Source organism: Lytechinus variegatus, chromosome 16, assembly GCF_018143015.1.
Source record: "Lytechinus variegatus isolate NC3 chromosome 16, Lvar_3.0, whole genome shotgun sequence".
Lineage (NCBI taxonomy): Eukaryota > Metazoa > Echinodermata > Echinoidea > Temnopleuroida > Toxopneustidae > Lytechinus > Lytechinus variegatus.
In genome coordinates this window covers 6,534,555-6,555,941 of record NC_054755.1, presented here as the reverse complement: position 1 = coordinate 6,555,941, position 21,387 = coordinate 6,534,555, and the positions used below count along the sequence as shown (strand labels likewise).

Below are 21,387 nucleotides of genomic sequence, written 5' to 3'. Positions count from 1 at the left end.
ATGCAAGAATATGCTAATTTATGCAAATTAGCAGCATTTTTATGCATGAAGCCATATGCCATTAGGAATCAATTAATATTTTTTTTTAAAAAAGATACCAAACTTTAGGAAAGTCTCTATCAGGTCGATAGCTTTAATTTTTCCCACATGACATGGTGTTGATAATTGCATCTTCATGCAAAAATATGCTAATTTATGTAAAATAGCAGTAATTTATGCATGAAGCCATATGCCAATGGGAATTAACAAAAGTTAATAAAAAGATACCAAACTTAAGGAAAGTCTCTATCAGGTCAATAGCTTTAATTTTTCCCACAGAACCTGGTGCTGAAAATTGCAACTTTATGCAAATATATGCTAATTTATGTAAATTAGCAGTAATTTATGCATGAAGCCATATGCCAATAGGAATTGATTAATAAAAGTAAATAAAGAGATACCAAACCAAAGAAAGTCTCTTTAAGGTCAATAGCTTTAAATTTCCTTATCAAACATGATATTGAAATCATGTTTTTATGCAAAAATATGTTAATTTATGTAAATTAGCAGTTGATTTATGCATGAATAGTAAAAATTAGTAAAAAGGAATAAAAAGAAAACAAACTTAAAGAAAATCTCCATCAGATCCATAGATTTAATTTTCCCTATCAAACGTGCTATTGAAAATCCCGTCTTCATGCAAAATATGCTAATTTATGTAAATTAGCAATTATTTCATATGTGTAAATTAGTCCCATTCCTGTGGGTTTAACAGTGGAAAAGGGGCCAAACTGTTGAAGTGCCTCTATCACTCAGTTCAAATCTTCAATTGTATGCTATTGAAAATCCCGTTTCCATGCAAAAGTGTGTTATATCATGTAAATTAACAATAATTTATGTATGAAGCTGTATACCATTGACTAATATATATTACATAAAGCATAAAGCCGTATGCCAGCCAGAACAGTGGCAAAAATCGAGCCAGAGCAGCCAGAATCGAGCCGAATTTAGCCCGAATCCTCCGATTTTCGCCAAATGACGACCTGAATAATGACCCGAATCGAACGCTTATGCCCGAATTTGCAGAGTATGAAAATGTGCCAGATTCTTTCAAAATGGGCTATAATTTACCGATTGGCAGCTTTTTGGATGCCATTTTTCTAATTTCTGGCCAATTTATCTCATTCTTCTATATTCTTCTTTGTATTCGAGTAATGATTCGTATGATATGGGGGGGGGCAAGAGTCGGACCTTTAATAACTCTACGACTGATACGAATCGAGTCTTCCCAAAATACCCCAAAATGCCTCCAAAAATCCAACCGAATTCCATCGGAATACATTTCGAATGTGGCCCGAATGGAATTTGTTGTGGTCACATTCGGGAATAGTCTGGAGGGTATTCGGCTGGTTTTGAACATTTCAAAATGAGCTGAATATTTCAGCGAATGTTCCCGAATTTTCTTGCATTTACGAAGGCAAAACAGAATATTCCTGAAACCACCAGAATACGTGTATATGGATGGATTCGCAGCTGATTCGGTTCCGTTCTAACCCTAGCTTTAAGCAAAGGGTTACACCAAAACCAAATTCTCCCGAACAAAATCGGATCAATTCTGCCCCAAATTGCCTGGATTCGGTACTTATTCATCTCGGATTCGGGGAGCTCCCGGAATCGCTTAGGAAGGATCCGGGACTATTCTATTCTCCCTCCCCAACGGAAACATTAGTGGAGAGATTCTGCTTGTCTTGAAAATTTTAAAACCAGCCGAATATCCTCCAAAATACTCCAGAATGTGGCCAAGACACATTTGGGATGTATTTGGATGGAATTCGGTTGAATTAATTTTGGGGAGGCATTTGGACAATTATTTTGGGAAGTCGATAGCTCTGATTCGAGACCTATTCCAGACAGATTCGACTCTGATTCGGCCTAAAATTGATTGGAAAAATTTGGTCTTGGTGTTACCTTAGATTTAGAGATAGAGATCAATTCATAAGCCAATAAAGAAAAATCACTGAAATTATTCAATTCACCTTCAATCAAGGGACGACAGAAAAAGAAGAAGGATCAGGTCTCTTTGCTCAAATCTTATGTGTCCCTGTTCTAAAAAAAATGTATATAGTTGTCAGAGGGGCAGACATGGACAGCTTTTTCTGTCATGAGAACCATCCATTTACCCTCCTCTTTCTGACAGGGAAAAACTCTACTTTGGAAAGAAATCTGACCTCTTGAATTGCTTTGAAAAGAAAGATGAAATACTGTTTATCTTTTCCATATGATTTCGGGTGTTTTTCTTTATTGTGAAAGGGGTATGCACAGGATTTATAATTTGCATAAATTTGCATTTTAAACATGATGCTCTCCTCTGGTCGCATGGAAAGTCACCATAATGAATGAATTGTGTAACAGTGTCTCATATGCATAGTGTTGTGCTTGTCCCTCGGTTTAAAACCTCAAAATAGGATAGTTGATGAGTTTTACACAGTTTGCATAAATTTTGCATAAATTTGCATTAATATTGAAAATTGATTCTTATTCAGGAGCTGTACAGAAATCAATCTAGATTTGATGTCCCGTCAAAATAAATCCCAAATACCCCCCCCCCCCCACCCCGAAAAAAAGAAAAGAAATAGGCTTCTATAGAAAAGTTTAGGTCCGTACTATACATATACAGTAATTCACGGTGAATAGTGTGATGTTGCATAATTTTGCATAAATTAGCCCTATGAAAAAGGATTCCAGTCATTGATATCGAGGCATCCTATCAAGAATTAATGTTTTTGGTACCAGTGACACATGTGGAAAAAATTGTGATTTTGACAATTCTATATGTCGATATATGGTAATACATGTGTTTTTACATGTGATTTGCATATAATTTTGCATAAATTAACCTTAAAAATTGATTCATACTCACCAATTTTATAAAAATCGACCTGCAGTTAAATGTTTAGCAAAATAAGACCCAAATACACAAAAATTGGGCATTTGAAAATTATTTTTAGTGAGATATGGTGAATTATGAGTTTTTTTGCATAAAATTTGCATAAATTAGCATTTTAAAATAGGGTGCCCTTCACCGATTTTAGGGCACCCTATCTAGAATTGATGCTTTTGATACCAGGGACCCACATGCAAAAAATGGAGCTTTTGTAAATCCTGTCCCCAAAATTTGCTAAGGCCCCTGACTATATATGTATCTCAATTACAATTAAAGTGATAACAGGCTATTTGAAAGGCATACAGATAGTCAGACACAGTAAGACATGAGGAATAAGGGAGAGAAAGAGAGAGAGGGAGAGAGATGGAGGAAGGGGGATCAAAGGGAGCAATGTTTAGGAAATAATAATAAGGGTTAAGTATTACCAATCAAAGTAATGTACAGATGGCTGTAAAATCCCTATGCAAATCAAAGTTTATTTTTTACCTTAAATTGTTCCACAAAGATATCCCCTTGTCTCTTTGACAGCTTCGACCCATCCCTGTAAGGAATGATTTATATTAAACCATGAGTATCAGCCTAGTAAGGAAGCTAAATTCAACAAACAAGTGTATTGATCAACAAAGTCTTGCAATTGGTGTAACAAGTTCTAGATGGAACTGTCCCCAAAAGAATATCATGGGTGGTTTCAAGGTCAGTGTTGACCTTTTGGTGCTGCTGTTGGGCCAGTGAAGTTGGTGTTGGTGCTCTGACAAATATCAGATTGTTGAGCTATCGATAATGGGATTTGGATCATCTTTGCAAACTCAGATTAGGTGATGGGGTAAGGTAAAGTAATTTATCTACATGTACATTGTACTTCAGACACCAATACCAGCCCAATCAACAGCACCATATTTGAAAGCAACTAGCAGGGAATCCTCAAGTGGAGTATCAAGTCATATTGATATAAATAAATACTGTTTTATCTAAATAATATAAAATACATGTATATATTTTTCTGTCAAAGGAGTAAATTCATCCTTCTGAAGAACACACATTATAAAGAATCGATGAACAAAATATTGCATTGTGGGTAGTGAAGCAGGGGCTGGTTAGGTAGTTTATAATGAGAGCTGATTCCTTTCAATGTTGCTTTAAAACTAAGCCTTAAAACTAAACTCAAGAGGGTGCAGTAAGCAACAATTCAATGAGAAATTCTGAAGAGTCAAAGGCTAGGGGAGAGTTTCATGAAATAAATAACCTGATTTTTAATGACAAATATGCTCTCAGCCAATCAGATGCAATGATTTAGTAGCTTATAACAATAGACAGTGACTTACTTGTTCATCAATAGAGGGAGATGAGCAAACTGAGGAGGCTGCCATCCAAATGCTTGATAGAGTGAAAGATGCTTTGATACTGATGATAACCATTCCTAAAGAAGCAAGAATATTTTTTCTTCAAATAACAAGATAATTGAGAGTAACTGCTTTAAACACTGATTTCACAAGAAAATCTGTAAGACCAAGATTAATTGTCACCACACCATCATAAATCTAGATCTGGTACAGCAGAGCTACCAAGTCTCACACATTATGCTTGAGACTCAAGCATTTTGAACTCTTGTTCATCGCCTCAAACCTCTGTCTCACGCAACTATAACAGCCTATCCCCATATACATTGTACACAAAGTCTTTGATCTCACTCAGATTCGCAGAAAACATTACGCATAGCTGGTCTTTGAACTTGGCATCTCTGGGTACAGTTGCATAAACTGAATTTTGTGAAATCCCAAAATCTAAGCTGAAAAATAATCTAATTGCCAACACAGATGACCACATGTGGGGACAATGTATTATCATTGCTTGGAAAGTAAGTGACATTTGACTTTAATCCCATTAATTTCCAAATTTTCATTGACATATAGTAGACTTGTTAACTGCAAAAAAAGGGGTGAATGCTGCATTTTTGAGTACAAATGTCCCACTTGGCACAAATGTTCCTTGAGTCAAAAGAAAAAGATTCATCCAAAGAGACACGCTGTCTCTATGCAAATAAGCAAGTAATTTGCATAAAGTTGCATATTATGTCGATATGTAAAAACAAGTAATTCAGAATATATATTTCACCAGAACTGCCCTAAAATTGGAAAATAAAGACTAAGGGTAAGACAGGGAAGAAAATTGTCATAAAATAATTGGGATATCCTTGTTTATTATTACCTAATTTACATAAATTATGCAAATTATAATTTAAAACAGAGTATTTTTTTCAAGAATCCTGAACTGTTTTATAAATAACAGCAATTAATACAAAATGTCAACATTCTACATGAAAGAGAATATATTAGCGAAAACATCGATATGCTTCATGACAGTATTAGTGTCTTAATTTGCTTAGAAAGACGGCAAATATGTCAAAATGTATGACGTGATATTGCGCTAAAACGAGACCAAAACAACCTCTATGTCACAGTCACACTCACGAATCGGACAATAAAGCGATCAATGGTATGTCATTCGAGATAACACAATCTCAACACAATAGCTTCAATCGGCTTCTCGTATCGCTTTTGTTGGTGTGTCTGCCACACCGTAATCTATGATACATACGGGCAAAATGCATTTCGGTATCGGTAAAACACTATTAATTGTGTTTTATTTGTTTCTAATTTGTTTCTCTCAGAAAATTTACAGGAGACATTGCTTTGCAGGTTACTGCTTAAATGAAGCTCTGGCACACGAATCATGACAAATGTACCCCACCTCAATCCATATATTAACTTTGTTAAAATATATGTCTTTTGGAGATCCCGAAGTGGCAAAACTGCATCTCGAGTCCCCGGCATTCCCGCTACTTTACAAAACCAGTTTGACTTGTATTATCAACTTGGAAAACACAGATGTATGGGACATCAGACAACATGATTCCTGAAAAAAAGTTTTTTTATTTTTGTTTATTTAAACCCACGGGAGCCCTCCGAAATCACTCCATCCCCTCTCTGTATTTCGACACTAAATAAAAAAATATCGTGTTTAAAAGCCACCGGCAAGGCAAATTGCGTTTTTGGTATGATAAAGCAACTTCATATCTATATTTCATATTTATCTGTGTTAATATTATTATTGTTATTATTTTTATCATTATTATTATTGTTCCGCAGTTTGTAATAATGTTCTAGCACAGTAAAGGCTATACCCAACAGGAGCATGTCTAGGATATCCTTTTCCCTTTTGGTTTTATGTATTCAAAAATAGTTTATTGTCTTTAGAACTCTTAAAAGATTACTTTTGTTTGTATTGATATCTTGGAATAGATTGAGGAGAAAATAATCTACAATTGACATGTAGAAGAGCTGTAGTACATTGAAAAAAAGAAGCCACACATAAGCTCTATAATACCCAAACCCCGTTATTGCTTCCACTCTATGTTAAATTTAAATATTTTCAGAGCCCATTCGGAAGAAAGATACATTTCTATACTACACACAGTAAAGCCTCTTTACTTTCTCCTCTTGAAAAAAAAACATAGAAAGCATTGTTTTATATCGCATAAAATAAGTTCGTGTACATGACGGTGGCCTGTCGAAGTTGCCCAACCCTTTATTTTGTTTTGACAATATATATTTAGAATATCGTCTAAATGAAGCCCTCATCTGGAAAAGGGCACTTATTAAAGGCAGCATCTACATTATATAGAGGAGGCCCTGGTACTTGGAAGCGGAGGCTGAAGCACCCGCAAGATTTTCCGGAAGAGGGGAGAGGGGGTGCTGCGTGTATTATTCTCGATAGATAGCACCCCCTGGAATTCCGGCAGATGTGACCAAAAAAAGAAACGTTACCCAAAAAACTTCATTTTGTAGTGCAATCCTTTTTTTTATTTGCCTGTAAAATTTATTGATGTAAATATGAAAATCAAAAAAGGTTCAATGTAAATTTTTGGTCCCAAGAAATTAAATAAGCTTAAGCCCCCTCTTCCCAGTGCCAAGGCCTCCTCTATATAATGTAGATGCTGCCTTTAATAAGTGCCCTTTTCCAGATGAGGGCTTCATTTAGACGATATTCTAAATATATATTGTCAAAAAATGTCAAAACAAAATAAACGGTTTTGGCAACTTCGACAGGCCACCGTCACGTACACGAACTTATTTTATGAGATATAAAACAATGCCTTCTATGTTTTTTTTCAAGAGGAGAACGCAAAGAGGCTTTACTGTGTGTAGTAGAAATGTATCTTTCTTCCAATTGGGATCTCAAAATATCTAAATTTAACATGGAGTGGAATCAATAACGGGCCGTGTGGCTGTTCTTCAATTTACCACAGCTCCTCTACATGTCAGTTGAGTATTTTCTCCTCAATCTATTCCAAGGTATCAATACAAACAAAAGTAATCTTTTAAGAGTTCTAAAGACATGAATACATAAACCAAAAAGGGAAAGGGTATCCTAGGCATGCTCCTGTTGGGTTATACATGTAGCCTTTACTGTGCTAGAGCACTATTACAAACGGCAGAACAATAATAATTATAATAATAGTAATAATAATAATAATAATAATAATATTAATAATTATAATAATATCAATAATGATGAATGTAAATATAAAAATATAGATATAAAAGTTGCTTTATTATACCAAAAAACACAATTTGCCTTGCCGATGGCTTTAAAACATGATATTTTTTTTTATTTAAAGTCGAAATACGGAGAGGGGATGGGGTAAATTCGGAGGGCTCCCGTGGGTTTAAATAAACAAAAATAAAAAAACTTTTTTTCAGGAATCATGTTGTCTGATGTCCCATACATCTGTGTTTTCCAAGTTGATAATACAAGTCAAACTGGTTTTGTAAAGTAGCGGAAATGCCGGGGACTCGAGATGCAGTTTTGCAACTTTGGGGTCTCCAAAAGACATATATTTTAACAAAGTTAATATATGGATTGAGGTGGGGGTACATTCGTCATGATTCATGTGCCAGAACTTCATTAAAGCAGTAACCTGCAAAGCAATGTCTCCTGTAAATTTTCCGAGAGAAACAAATTAGAAACAAATAAAACACAATTAATAGTGATTTACCGATACCGAAATGCATTTTGCCCGTATGTATCATAGATTACGGTGTGGCAGACACACCAACAAAAGCGATACGAGAAGCCGATTGAAGCTATTGTGTTGAGATTGTGTTATCTCGAATGACATACCATTGATCGCTTTATTGTCCGATTCGTGAGTGTGACTGGACATAGAGGTCGTTTTGGTCTCGTTTTAGCGCAATATCACGTCATACATTTTGACATATTTGCCGTCTTTCTAAGCAAATTAAGACACTAATACTGTCATGAAGCATATCGATGTTTTCGCTAATATATTCTCTTTCATGTAGAATGTTCACATTTTGTATCAATTGCTGTTATTTATAAAACAGTTCAGGATTCTTGAAAAAATACTCTTTTTAAATTATAATTTGCATAATTTATGTAAATTAGGTAATAATAAACAAGGATATCCCAATTATTTTATGACAATTTTCTTCCCTGTCTTACCCTAAGTCTTTATTTCCAATTTTAGGGTAGTTCTGGTGAAATATATATTCTGAATTACTTGTTTATACTATATCGACATAATATGCAAATTTATGCAAATTACTTGCTTATTTGCATAGATACAGCGTGTCTCTTTGGATGAATCTTTTTCTTTTGACTCAAGGAACATTTTTGCCAAGTGGGACATTTGTACTCAAAAAATGCAGCGTTCAACCTCTAAACAAGTCTACTAATAGAGCAAAATAATAAGGAGACAAACTGTGCATTAGACTAAATGGCAGATAGACCAAGTGGTGGTTGGACCAATTGATGGTTAAACAAAATGGTAATTAGACCACATGATATTAGGCCAAGTGGGTTTAGCCATGATGGTATGGGATGATCTGAGAATTAGACCATCTGCTAGTAGACCAAATGGGTTTAGCCATGATCATGGTGTTAGAGATATGAGAATTAGACCATCTGCTAGTAGACCAAATGGGTTTAGCCATGATCATGGTGTGTAAAGAGATATGAGAATTAGACCATCTGCTAATAGACCAAGTGGGTTTAGCCATGATGAAGTGAGATTATCTGAGAGTTAGACTATCCGCTACTAGACCAAGTGAATAAAAAACGCTTTTCATACCTGTCCTCGTAAAACGTGACTGATCTCCATCAAGTGATCATCTACTACATTGGCAAAGTGGTAGGTGGGGTAGCCATCGCTCTTCATTAAAACCTGTCAAACCAAATAAAATCAAATTTTACAGATTGAAAATATAGGACAATCCAGCTTAACCCCCAAATAAAACAACCAAAATGAATTGCATTACATGTTTTATAATGTTAAAAGCAGATCCTAAGCTGCAACTCATCAAATTTGTCAAATATAATCCAGAAATTTTTTCCCCCGCTGATTTGGATAATGTGCTGTTACCATGGCAATGCTAGTTGGAACACATTAAAAAACCTCACATTTTGCACATCTTCAATCCAATAAAAATGACCACACAGACCCATCACAAATGCAGGATATGGTACCTTCACATCATTTTGACACCACATATCTCCCTCCTGTATTAAGCCTTTGAACCAGAAAGGCCGGAATACCGGCCTTGCAGTGAACTGGGATACCGGCCTCAAGCAATGTGACTTGAAAATGGGTCCTAAATGTCAGGTGATCTTATAAAAATAACATCACCTTGCTACTATGTTTAATTATATTCAGTCCATAATTTCAGTGAATTGTAGTTTTGATTTGGAAGGTTTCATCATAATTTTTTTTCCAAAATATGCTACTCTACTGAGGAAGCTTGTGTGGTAATACACAGCAACTCATCCACTGACATGGGAAAGCTATTGATGAATCTTACTACAGTTAAAGCAGTGATTTCGAAGATAAAAAGAGACACTAAAGATGAAATATTGTCTGGACAAGAATCAACACAACATCAGCCAGGCCAGGCCAGGTACCAGTGGGGAAGATGCCGCTGGGGCTCAATTCATGGGAACGGGAGATCCGGAGATCATTTATTTCAAATGTATATCTTCATATTGCGAATGTGCTTGATACATGTAAATAATTCAGGGTAGGGGGGTCAGGACTGCCCAAAATTCATTCCAGGTTAAAAGGGTTAATGATTGAGTTTACTTACTGGGTCACCTTCAATATGGCCTGCATCATACAGCGTTCTACCATAGACCAAGTCATTGTTAGGCTCTACAACAGGATTTAGCTGTGTGCAATGAGATAAAGTTACTGTTATTCATAAAATTGGTGAGAGCTTTACATATATCCATGTTGTTTCAATATTGAACCAATTCATTGAAACTGAATTTTCATTTTGCTTGCAAACTGCTGTAAACTTCTGGCTCTTATATACAATGATGGGGGATGTTGCAATTATTATACCAAAAATGTATGCTTTTTTTAGGGACAGTTTTTACTTATTGAATATTTAGGGATGTTGTTTTGATAAATCATACAATACAAATTTAAATGTACTCCTGCTATTTATCTGAATTAAAATGTTTAACATCTGTATCAATAAGAGGAACAACCAGTTAGACATTCATAAGGGAATGGGACACTATTTTTCCACTTCCAACTCCTATAAACAAATCAACTACTAAAAATTAAATGCATCATTCAAAAATAAATAAATTAGAAGAACATGATATAAAAAAGTATACAATTCAAAGTATATCCACCTTGAATCGTATGACAAAGCTCTTCCCTTCTGCTGCTTGTGTGTCCATATCTGTCTGTGATAGATGCCTGCATTTATTGTCATACCTAGGTGTTTCCCCGTTCCGTATTGAAGCCTTCCTCAGTAACTCAAGACGTTGAGAAGAGCAGTAGCATTTGTAGGCAGTGCCATTCTGGTATTAACAAAGATAATAATATTAATAATGAATAAAAATTGCATAGCGCACTTTCCATCTTGATTAGATGCTCAAGGTGCTTCAGACTTCAGAGCAGAACAACAAAACTATTTTCATATAATACATGCCTGAACAATAAGTCAATGTCTATAAAAAAACACTCTTATACAGGTATGTATTATATAATTTTTTTTGTAACTTTTTAATGAAAATATGTTAATAAATGTGTTTTTATAATAGAATATATACATATGTCTTTTCAAAAGAAAGTGTATCACTGTCCTATTTAAGTGTATAAAATTTCTTCATGAAAATACAAGCACATCATTATTGTATTAAACATCGTTGTTATAGCGAAGAAAATGGCACCTATACAAATGACTCTTGCTCTGCTATGCAGGCCAAAACAAATGATACAATGATGTTAATTCATATTCATCCAGGAAAGAAACAAAAAGTCAAGACCTTTAGAACTTTAGATTTAAATTTTAAGCAAAATGGTGAAAAGAATAACACTGATTCCACTGAACATGCTAGAGTATGATTACATGGAGTTTGTAAAGAACAATAACACAGTGTTGTTCTAAATTACAATCAGGAGAATTATGTCATCCTATTACACATCTAATTGCCTCTAGTCTTATCAAATTTCGTGTTTGAAATTTCATACTCACTTCAAGTAGTGTCTGTATGTGTTGATTGTAGAGATGAAGTCTCTCTGATTGCACATATGGACCATGCCTGCCGCCTGGTAAAGGACCTGTTGAAAAACATCATCGATGAGAGTTGAACAGACCTACATCAATTTCCGGATGAATAAAATCTCAAATAAAACAAAAGTAATAATATGAAACCTATATTTCATTGCTGAAATCATAAAATTTCATTATTTTCATTTCAATAATCAATAGGCAAACTTAAAGCCTGTGTATAGCTTTGGTAAAGGGTCAATAATGTGATTGATAATCGAATATAATTTAATATGACAGTCTTACTGAAGCGTAGAGACCTTTAGATATTTTTCCAACTGCACTTCTCTGAGAAAATTTCAAATATTCAAATCTTGGATATATAGCGCCCTCTCTCGGCGATGCTTGTTTTAAATTAAAAAATGGGCATTCAAGCACTTATCTTATAAATTTAGTGATTAGATATCCAAAAGTTACAGACAAAGAACATATCTTGAAAGTTTTAGCCCATTCCATTATTTGGAATAGGATTTAATTGAAAGACAAAAACACACAGATATTTTAATTTGATCGGGTGACCCGATCGAGTTAAATTTCCATGTAAAATCGCAAAATTTATCCTGTAAAACACATTTTCATTTCATATCCTCCACATCATAACTGTTCTGGGGCATATCCATTCATATTAGCTAGCAATAAATTGGAATAGTGATAGGTGCATTTTTGTGGATTTACCAAAACTATACACAAGCTTTAAGTTGGATGTTGTTGGTGCTAGTGTCATGTGTTGGTGTTGAACTTGGAAGCACAAATCAGATTGGCATTTCCCATTCCAACATCTACATATAATCTGAGTTTACAAAAATGATTCATATTACATAACTGATGGCTTAGCAACTTGTGCAGCTGATCATATGGCTAGCACCAACAAAATAGATACTCTAGGACATAATTTCTTTCACTCAGAAAAAAATAGGAGTGCACAGTCTTTCAAAGCTTTCAAAATGTAACTTTCTGATGAATTCTGACCTGATTTCCATACATACCTTCATCTGGAAAAAGACCAGACCATTCTAGCATTGAGTGGAGATTATCAAGGGCGCCAGGCACAAGCCTTGTCTGAAACAGAAATGATGAAGTATTGTTATTCCTCAATGATTATTGATCATGGTAATACTACAAGTTCTACAACTGTACTGTCATACTACTACCACCATCACTACTACAAAATGTTGCTGCTTTTGTTACACATACTACTACTACTACTACTACTACTACTACTACTACTACTACTACATGTACTACTGCTGCTGCTACTACTTACTATTATTTTTTTCTTCTAGCAACCATCAAGTAGATGTTAGTGATGCTACTACAGCTGCTGCTACTACTACTGCTTCTACTACTACTACTACTACTACTACTACTACTACTACTACTACTACTACTACTACTACTACTACTACATGTACTGCTGCTGCTGCTACTACTTACTATTATTTTTTTCTTCTAGCAACCATCAAGTAGATGTTAGTGATGCTACTACAGCTGCTGCTTCTACTACTACTACTACTACTACTACTACTACTACTACTACTACTACTACTACTACTACTACTACTACTAGTACTAGTACTACTAGTACTACTACTACTACTACTACTACTACTACTACTACTACTACTACTACTACTACTACTACTACTACTACTACTACTACTACTACTACTACTACTACTACTACTACTACTACTACTACTACTACTACTACTACTACTACTACTACTACTACTACTACTACTACTACTACTACTACTACTACTACTACTACTACTACTACTACTACTACTACTACTACTACTACTACTACTACTACTACTACTACTACTACTTCTACTACTACTACTACTACTACTACTACTACTACTACTACTACTACTACTACTATTACTTCTACTACTATTACATGTACTTCTACTACTACTACTACTACTATGACGTCTACTACTACTATGACGTCTACTACTACTATTACTACTGCTTCTACTACTGCTACTACTACTTTTACTACTACTACTCCTACTACTACTACTACTACTACTACTACTACTACTACTACTACTACTACTACTACTACTACTACTACTACTACTACTAACTACTACTACTACTACTACTACATGTACTACTACTACTACATGTACTACTTCTACTGCTACTGCTACTACTACTACTACTACTACTATTTTTTTTCTAGTAACCATCAAGTTGATGGAAGTGATGCTACTACAGCTGCTGCTGCTACTACTACTACTACTTTTTCTTCTAGCAACCATCAAGTTGATGGAAGTGATGCTACTACAGCTGCTGCAGCTACTACTACTACTAATACTACTACTAAATGGTGTTGATTTTTCACCCAGTTGCTAAGAAAGCATGAATACTTGTAAGCAAGCAACCAGAGGACCAATGGCTAGATGTCCTCTCTGAGGGACCTGGTAATGAGAATAAATGCCTTACCAAAATGCATTAGTAACATACCAAGTGGGAATCGAACCTGGGTCACCAAATACAACCCCCCCCCTGCTCTAACGACTGAGCTATCCATGAAGTATGAATCCTAAATGAAGCTAAGACTTAAGACATAGACATACATGTATCATTATACCTGGTCTGTGTCCTCTATGCGTAGAATGAAAGTTCCACCACGAGACTTTGCAAAGATGAAGTTGTAGAGGGCTGTCCGCAGACCACCTAAATGCAAGAAACCAGTGGGACTTGGAGCAAATCTTACTCTGACATTCTTCTTGCCCGAGCTTGTGCTGAAGAGTCTCCCAACAGTGGACCTCAAAAGACATACTTTATATCTGAGCACCATCATAGCTGCAAAATGAAGTTTAAAGACCTGAAATTGCACCGAAATTGAAAACTAAAGATTTTAACTATCTCTTGTTCATGTTGCTTAAACTTGTTGATCTAAATAATGATCTAACTCTCCTTTCCTCCTCCAATTTTCTTCTTTCCTTTCCTTCTTTTCTGATTCTTCCTTTTCTTTCCTTTCTTTCTTCTACACATTCTCCTTCCCCTCCCTATCTTTGATCTTCTTCTTCTCCTCATCTCCTTTACTTCTTCCTATGAAATCTCTTACTACATCTAGCCCTACTTTGTTTATGATCTTAATAACCCATTCATTTTTTTTCCAAATGACAATGTTCATTTGCATTTTTAGGTTTACCTTTAGAATCCAATGTCATAAATCGATTTCAGATATGTCTAGAATGTATCGGTGTGTGATACCTTGTTCTAATGCTAGTGTTAGTATCCATGTTCTCATAATACTAATAGATTATGACTTTGGATTCTCAAGTTACTCTGCTTTATATTTAGGCAATCTTTGGTAATTAAAACAACAAAATTTTATACTGATGAGTGATGTAGTGATGAGCATTTCTAACGATAGAGTCTAGAATTAGAAATCTATTTCATTATTTTGAGAATAGATTCTATATAAAGTCTAGACTATGAAAATATGTTTTTGACCATTTTTCATCATCTTTCTATTCAAGTTCCCTTTCACCTTGGAAGGATGTTGCAAAGTTTTAATTGTCTTAAATTACTTTCTGAAAATTCTGACGCATGTAACGATGTGACCACTCATATAACCATGGTATGACTAGAAAGAAAGCTTTGATTCATGTTTCGTTACTAGACCCAAGTCTTGCTGAAGAAATTAGCCTAATATCATATGCCAATCAATGCCCAATCATGCCAATGGCTAATTTATATTTTCAGCACAAGTCAAATGACACAGATAAAGACATGTGGGACTGAGGTAAAATTAACCCACGGCCCACGGCCACGCCAGATCAAATTAGGCCTATGATCTAGGCCTAGATCTATTAGTAAACTTGCCCTCTTTATTTTACCTTCAAAATCTGCCTTTGACAGATTGTGCATCACAATTTAAGAAAATATGCTGTATTAATTCAAAGTTATCACCGTTTCCTCCTGATCTGATCCGAATGTTGGCAGACGGCACCACTCGACGCGATCGCGACGACGCGACCTCGTTACGCAAATACCAGTACGGTACCGGTACCGTCAATCAATGATGCAATAGCTGCATGATAGAAGAACGATTTGGGAGTTTTTGATGGAAACAAGTAACGGAAATCAGGGATTGTAGACTTCGAATCAAGTCACGACACAAACAAATGGTGAGAATATTAGTCAAAGTAGTTGTAGGATGGTTAATTATGTTGAAGAAATCACAAGTAGTCTACTTTTTAACCTCTTTTCATTTCTGCTAGCTGCTGCTCATCTCTCAGAGTCAGACTCAGGCTCGTCATGGTCATTGCAGGTTGCCGCACAGCGCTAGGCGGCTGCACTCCCGGTAATTGTGAACTGCTTCTCGCACATGGCCGAGGCTACGCGGCCTATACAACAGCTAGCCTAGGCCTAGCTACTAGTCCTATCTATCCTAGGCAGTGTCAGCCGAATATGTTTCGAGGATTTTTAAAACATTTTTATTTATTTTGTTATTTCTCCTCAAACACAGACGGCTCGTTATCATGCAGCCACAATTTAATAGGGGGTTAACATTTTGAACAATGCTGAATCCCCCACCAGAGGCAGAGTGCCAGCCCAGACGCAACGGGATGGGGCTCATCGATTTTTTTAACTTTGTCTTTAAATGTTAGCGATCAACAATGAGTCACCTTGTCATATTTCTTTTTCAAGAAACTGGTATTAAGCTGACTGTTATCTGAAATTATATGTTCATTTTCATTCACATGCTTTGTTTTCTATGTCAAAAGTGAGAATCAAGGAGTAATCGATGAGGGTGTGATAGCTTATCCTTTTCTCCATAGACTCTGTAGTTCTGTGTCCTGCAAGAAAACAGCACTAGAACTTGTAGAAGCCCTATGGGAGACTTCCGTCTGTGTAGCAGGACTTGAAACAAATCAGAAAATGTCTAAAAACAGGACTGCGAAACAGCAGATTTTTCAGTCTATACCAAATTGCACTATAGTCTTTTTACTGCACTTAAAACATTTTTTCATTTGTTTTTATATCCCAGGCTTCATCTGTGATTTTAGCTGGAATTGGCCTTGCTGCTGTAGGTTATCTAGGTAAATAAAAGAAATCCTTCCTTAGTTACCCATTCGTGCTCAAAATATGGACTGATGCTTTTTTTGTTGTTCTTTGTCTTTTTGTAAATTCAGAAATGATCATCTTTCATGAATACAAAATACAATGTACTCGTGAAAGTAAAGGAGTCCATATTCTGTTTTATTCAAAACTTATTTGAAATAAAAGAAGGAAAAGTGGACAAATATGCCATTAAGAAAATAAAAAAGTGGTAAATTACTGAATCACCTTTTTGGTGAAGATAATGCTGGAACTAGACAATGTTTCAATGATAAGAATATCTATTTTTTATTGTAAAATAAAAGATGTATTGTTGAATGTTGTCATATTTCCCTTTCTGTTTTGTTGTATGAAGATTGTAGACCTATACAATTTTATTTGCATGGAATAAGAATAAACTGCTGATCCAATTAAAAAGATTATAAAAAAAGATAACTGAAAGTATCTTTTATTTCTAATAAAGTTATATTGACGAACCAGCTAAATCACAGTCCTATTGATTTATATAGACATTTTTGATGTAGGTTTTGCCTTTTGGAATTTTTGGTAAAAAAGACAGATAATGTCTCGATATCACTATTCAAAGATTCATAAAAAATGATGACATAATAAGAGTGTACATGTATTAAAATTTTGTTAGCTTTGGTATCATTCTGACTGAAAGTGTGTTTTCAGTAATTTTACCCATTCCATCTGCTGCTTTAAAAAGGTTAGATGCACTAGCGTACATAAGGACTAACCCCCCCCCCCCCCCGACGAGTCACAACTGATCCCTGATATTTGTGGTTGAAGACCTTTTTTTTCCTTGTCAAATTCTTTGGCGTACGAATTTGCCCCCCCCCCCCTTGGAAAATCCTAGATACGCCACTGGTTTGATGTCAAACAATATTGGGTATTGCATGTTTTCTGCAATTGCTGCTGTATAACATTAATAGTTTAGTGAGAGCTTCCTCCACTTGCCTTTCATTAAAGCCATTTTCATCTCATTTTGCATGTTGGTTAAATTGCTTTGCATTATTCTTATTCATAGGGAGATTAGCTCTACAGACAGGAAGACTTGTACAGCAGAATGCCTCAAAGATGCCCAAGTTTGTAAGTTATATTCTTGTATAGGTTAATTTGTACGGAGTGTGAGAGTGCGTTTGGGAAAGAGGTTTTTTACATTGAAAAGTTATGTACTGAATTATTTATCTTGAGTACAGTATGATCCTAGTGTGTACTTGTTGTTGTTTAATATTGTGTATACATGTATGCACACATTTTAAATACTGGTATCAATATTTTGATACTATACAGTACATAAAGAATTTGATACTCGTCCTGAATGAGAATTGAACCAACACTCACAGGAACCAGAAGGACCCAACATAGGTCTAGAATACCATGCTTGTTTTGTAAATTTCTCAGTAATCACACATATCACAATCATTTGGCACATATTTATTTATTTTGTATTAATACATGTAGGGGAAAGTGGGGTAAATAAGGCCACCTTTTTCATAATTCCATTTCTATTTTTTTGATGCATACCCACAGAAACTTTATTAGATGTCTAATAATAGGTCTACATTCGATGTACATTATCCAATAGAATTATGAGTTCTAATCAATCTCAGTTGCATGTTTTAATGAGCTTTAAACATTGTTGTCAGGTGGCCTTATTTGCCCCATCGAAGTGGGGCAAATGAGGCCCCTTGATTAAAAACTATTTTATGTCGCTATAGGCCTATTCAAAGTAAAAATAGTTCAGTTGGTTTGATTCAGTCACTGAACATTTACTAATAACAATCACATGATAAATTTTAATTCTCCCGAAGGCCCCCATTTAAGAATTTGTTTATTAATTTTATCCATTATGATGAAAAAATTAAAATGTCAAAGATATATTATCATGTTCTTTTGGAAATGAACTCTTTTAGTGTACATACATGTAACTAAAAACTAACAGGTAGCCTTATTTACCCCACTCTGCCCTACATGAAAACCTTGGCGGTCATTTTATTGGATTCTGTTCCATCTTATTTTAGATCAATCGTCATTGCAATTTGCATTTATGTTTCATGCCAACTTAAGTGACAATCTGAAAACCAGACAGACTTTCCAATGAAATCAATGTTTGCTACAGCTACATTCCTTTACCTGTTAACAGTTCTGTCATGTTTATAGTAGCTTCATTTGATGTAATTGATGTTTTATATAAAAAAAAACTTGAAGATCTACCTACAATTTATAATAACCTGACTCTGATCATTTATACTCTGGCTGAGAACAATGCTATCACTGCCTTGTGATGACCAGAGGTGATATCTCCTGTGATGACCAGAGATGATATCTCAAAACACTTTGTATTTCAAGGAAAAGGTTCATAATGAAATATGAACTATTATCATTATGATTCATTACCTTGTATTGTATTCAACAGAATTTTAACACTTATTACAAAGGAGGATTTGAACCAAAGATGTCAAAGAGAGAGGCGAGTTTGATTCTTGGAGTAAGGTGAGTTTATCCTACAAGTCTTCTGAAACCCTTGGTGCATGGCGTATTAGGGGGGGGGGGGTGGTTAAAAAAATAGAGAATCAAGTTTAAGTCTGGGGGTATAAGTATATCTTACAGGTCTTTACCTAGTGAGTTCTCGGTGGTGTGTGTGGGGGGGGGGGAATAAAAAAATGATAAGGCCATGGAGAAAAGATCCCTTATTCACTGTCATATCACAAGAATAGAAAAAAATCAATCTCATTGCTTCAAGCAAACTTTTTTTTACACTTTCCCTTGGTTTTGAATTTGATCACATCACAGTGCCACTTGAAGCTCTGTGCAGTTGTGCCGAATGGACAATTATCTGATTAAGAGAAGTGTATCACCAGGCTCTGAACTCATGCCTGTAAATATGATTTTGTGGGGGGATTGAATATTATTTGTCCTTCCAGAGTAAGATTAAGGCCCGTATTCTGAAGTCAGGTTTAACTTAAACTCAGGCCTAAAGTTGTGGTTTAAGTATGGGAAGCCAAAATTATCAATTTTTTTTATTAAGTTGAACGTTTCTTATGTTTACTGTGCTATTTCCTGATTCATCGATGGTGAAGACAATAATCTATTTATACTTCCTAGACAATTATGAATGATTTGAGAGCCAAATGAGCTGAAATATGATATATCTACCGTTAGTGATTTATGTAACAATTTGCTATCCATACTTTAAACCACAACTTTAAACCTGAGTTTAAGTTAAACCCGACTTCAGAATACGGGCCTAAGTGTATAATATAGTTGTTGGTCATGATGGTGATGAGGATAATTATAGTGATGATGATGACTGTGATGATGATGGTGATGATGATGGTGATGATGATGTTATTGATGATGGTGATGGATTGTGATGATTAGAAATATAACTTTGCATATGGTGATGGTGATTGTTAATTTCTTTTTTTTTTGTTTCAGTGCCTCGGCATCAAAATCCAGAGTTAGGGATGCTCACAGAAAGATCATGCTTTTAAACCATCCTGACAGAGGTAAAATATTGTTGAAAAATAGAATTAAAATCGTCATTAATCAGAGGGGAATCCAACCCAAATGGATTGATGTTTTAAGAAAACAGAAGAAAAGAGGAGTAGAAATGTTCAAATGTATCTGTTTCATGGAAAAAAAATTGGATAAGGAGTAAGACAATCGCAATCTTAGACAAACTTATTAATTCGACAATGCTGCAAATTATTGTGGAAAGGATAATGAGTTCAAATTGAATTTTTTAATGAATTGTTTGGTACATATTTTTTATAAGTGTTGAATTAGGAAGGTTAAAACCTTAGTATTCATTCCAAGTGTGGACTAAATTTGTTCTTGTGTCTGAATTCAAGGGCAAGTTCAGTCTAACAGAGGCCAGATTTAATAAAGACAGAAAAATAAAGCAAACCATTTCATGGAAGTTTTGGCCCAAATCTAGTAAAGAATTTAACAAGATTATGACTTATCAAGAATCTTTTGCGAGCAGGTATATTATTTGTCATGTGAAATAAACTCCATAAAACATAATTTTCCTGGAAAATTAAAAACAAGACAAACTGTCAATTCAATATATCATCAAATAATTCATTTGAAACCTGTATGTGTGTGATGACAAATATTTTAAAGCATCGCAAACGATTTAATAGTGAGAATATATGGACTTCATAACTGGGGCTTTATGGGGACTTTGTAATTCTGTTATTCTTTCATTATTCTTTCATGGATTTTCTCAAAACCTTCATTAACTTATCATTTTCTGCATTTGAAATATATAATCAACTAGATATCAGGGTAAACTGACCCTTTAAACCCAGGCTTGATTTGAGAGTACCACCCATTTTGGTATTGAGTATTACCAAATCTATACAAATTTGAACTTTCTTATGAAAAACAACCCCTCCCCCATCCCACCTTGTTAATTTTGAGTGAAAATGTCAAATATTTAATCTTGCGTATATTTTTTTTTTTCATCCTGCCTTTCTTCAACTCAGGGGGATCCCCATACCTTGCAACCAAGATCAATGAAGCAAAGGACTACCTCGAGAGCCAGGGCAAGAAGTTATGATAACACCAGGAAGTTAGGACTACCAGAGCCATAAGCTCCTTGAACATTATTGACATGGACATTGTGTGGTAAATTGATCAATGCGCATCTGCAGAGACTTTGAACTTGAGTGATCGGTGTTCAGTCACCTCAGTGTCCTCCATGAATTCAGTGAGATTTTT

At 35.0% G+C, this 21,387-nt stretch overlaps 2 protein-coding genes across 2 annotated transcripts in view; one reads left to right on the top strand and one right to left on the bottom strand.

Annotated features, from left to right (window-relative positions):
* The window catches only part of LOC121429648 (probable glutamate--tRNA ligase, mitochondrial), a 22,678-nt gene extending 6,726 nt beyond the window's left edge, over window positions 1-15,952 (bottom strand). Inside the window, exons 1-9 of the mRNA XM_041626790.1 lie at window positions 15,794-15,952; window positions 14,171-14,385; window positions 12,549-12,621; window positions 11,488-11,573; window positions 10,640-10,810; window positions 10,084-10,164; window positions 9,075-9,167; window positions 4,246-4,340; window positions 3,410-3,464 (exon numbers count right to left, since the gene is read on the bottom strand). Of these exons, the coding sequence (XP_041482724.1) occupies window positions 3,410-3,464; window positions 4,246-4,340; window positions 9,075-9,167; window positions 10,084-10,164; window positions 10,640-10,810; window positions 11,488-11,573; window positions 12,549-12,621; window positions 14,171-14,385; window positions 15,794-15,857 (933 nt within the window). The 5' untranslated portion in view covers window positions 15,858-15,952. The remainder of the gene's footprint in view (window positions 1-3,409; window positions 3,465-4,245; window positions 4,341-9,074; window positions 9,168-10,083; window positions 10,165-10,639; window positions 10,811-11,487; window positions 11,574-12,548; window positions 12,622-14,170; window positions 14,386-15,793) is intronic.
* Window positions 15,613-21,387, top strand: LOC121429646 (mitochondrial import inner membrane translocase subunit TIM14-like). Its single transcript, XM_041626789.1, has 6 exons — window positions 15,613-15,719; window positions 16,583-16,634; window positions 17,684-17,745; window positions 19,076-19,152; window positions 20,098-20,168; window positions 21,153-21,387. The coding sequence occupies exons 1-6, from the start codon at window positions 15,717-15,719 to the stop codon at window positions 21,224-21,226; spliced, it is 339 nt and encodes a 112-aa protein (XP_041482723.1). The 5' UTR covers window positions 15,613-15,716; the 3' UTR covers window positions 21,227-21,387.

Coding starts and splice junctions, on each gene's coding strand:
- LOC121429646 (XM_041626789.1), top strand. Junction 16,635..17,683: donor TGCTGCTGTAGGTTATCTAG/GTAAATAAAAGA, acceptor TCTTATTCATAG/GGAGATTAGCTCTACAGACA. Junction 20,169..21,152: donor TTTAAACCATCCTGACAGAG/GTAAAATATTGT, acceptor TCTTCAACTCAG/GGGGATCCCCATACCTTGCA.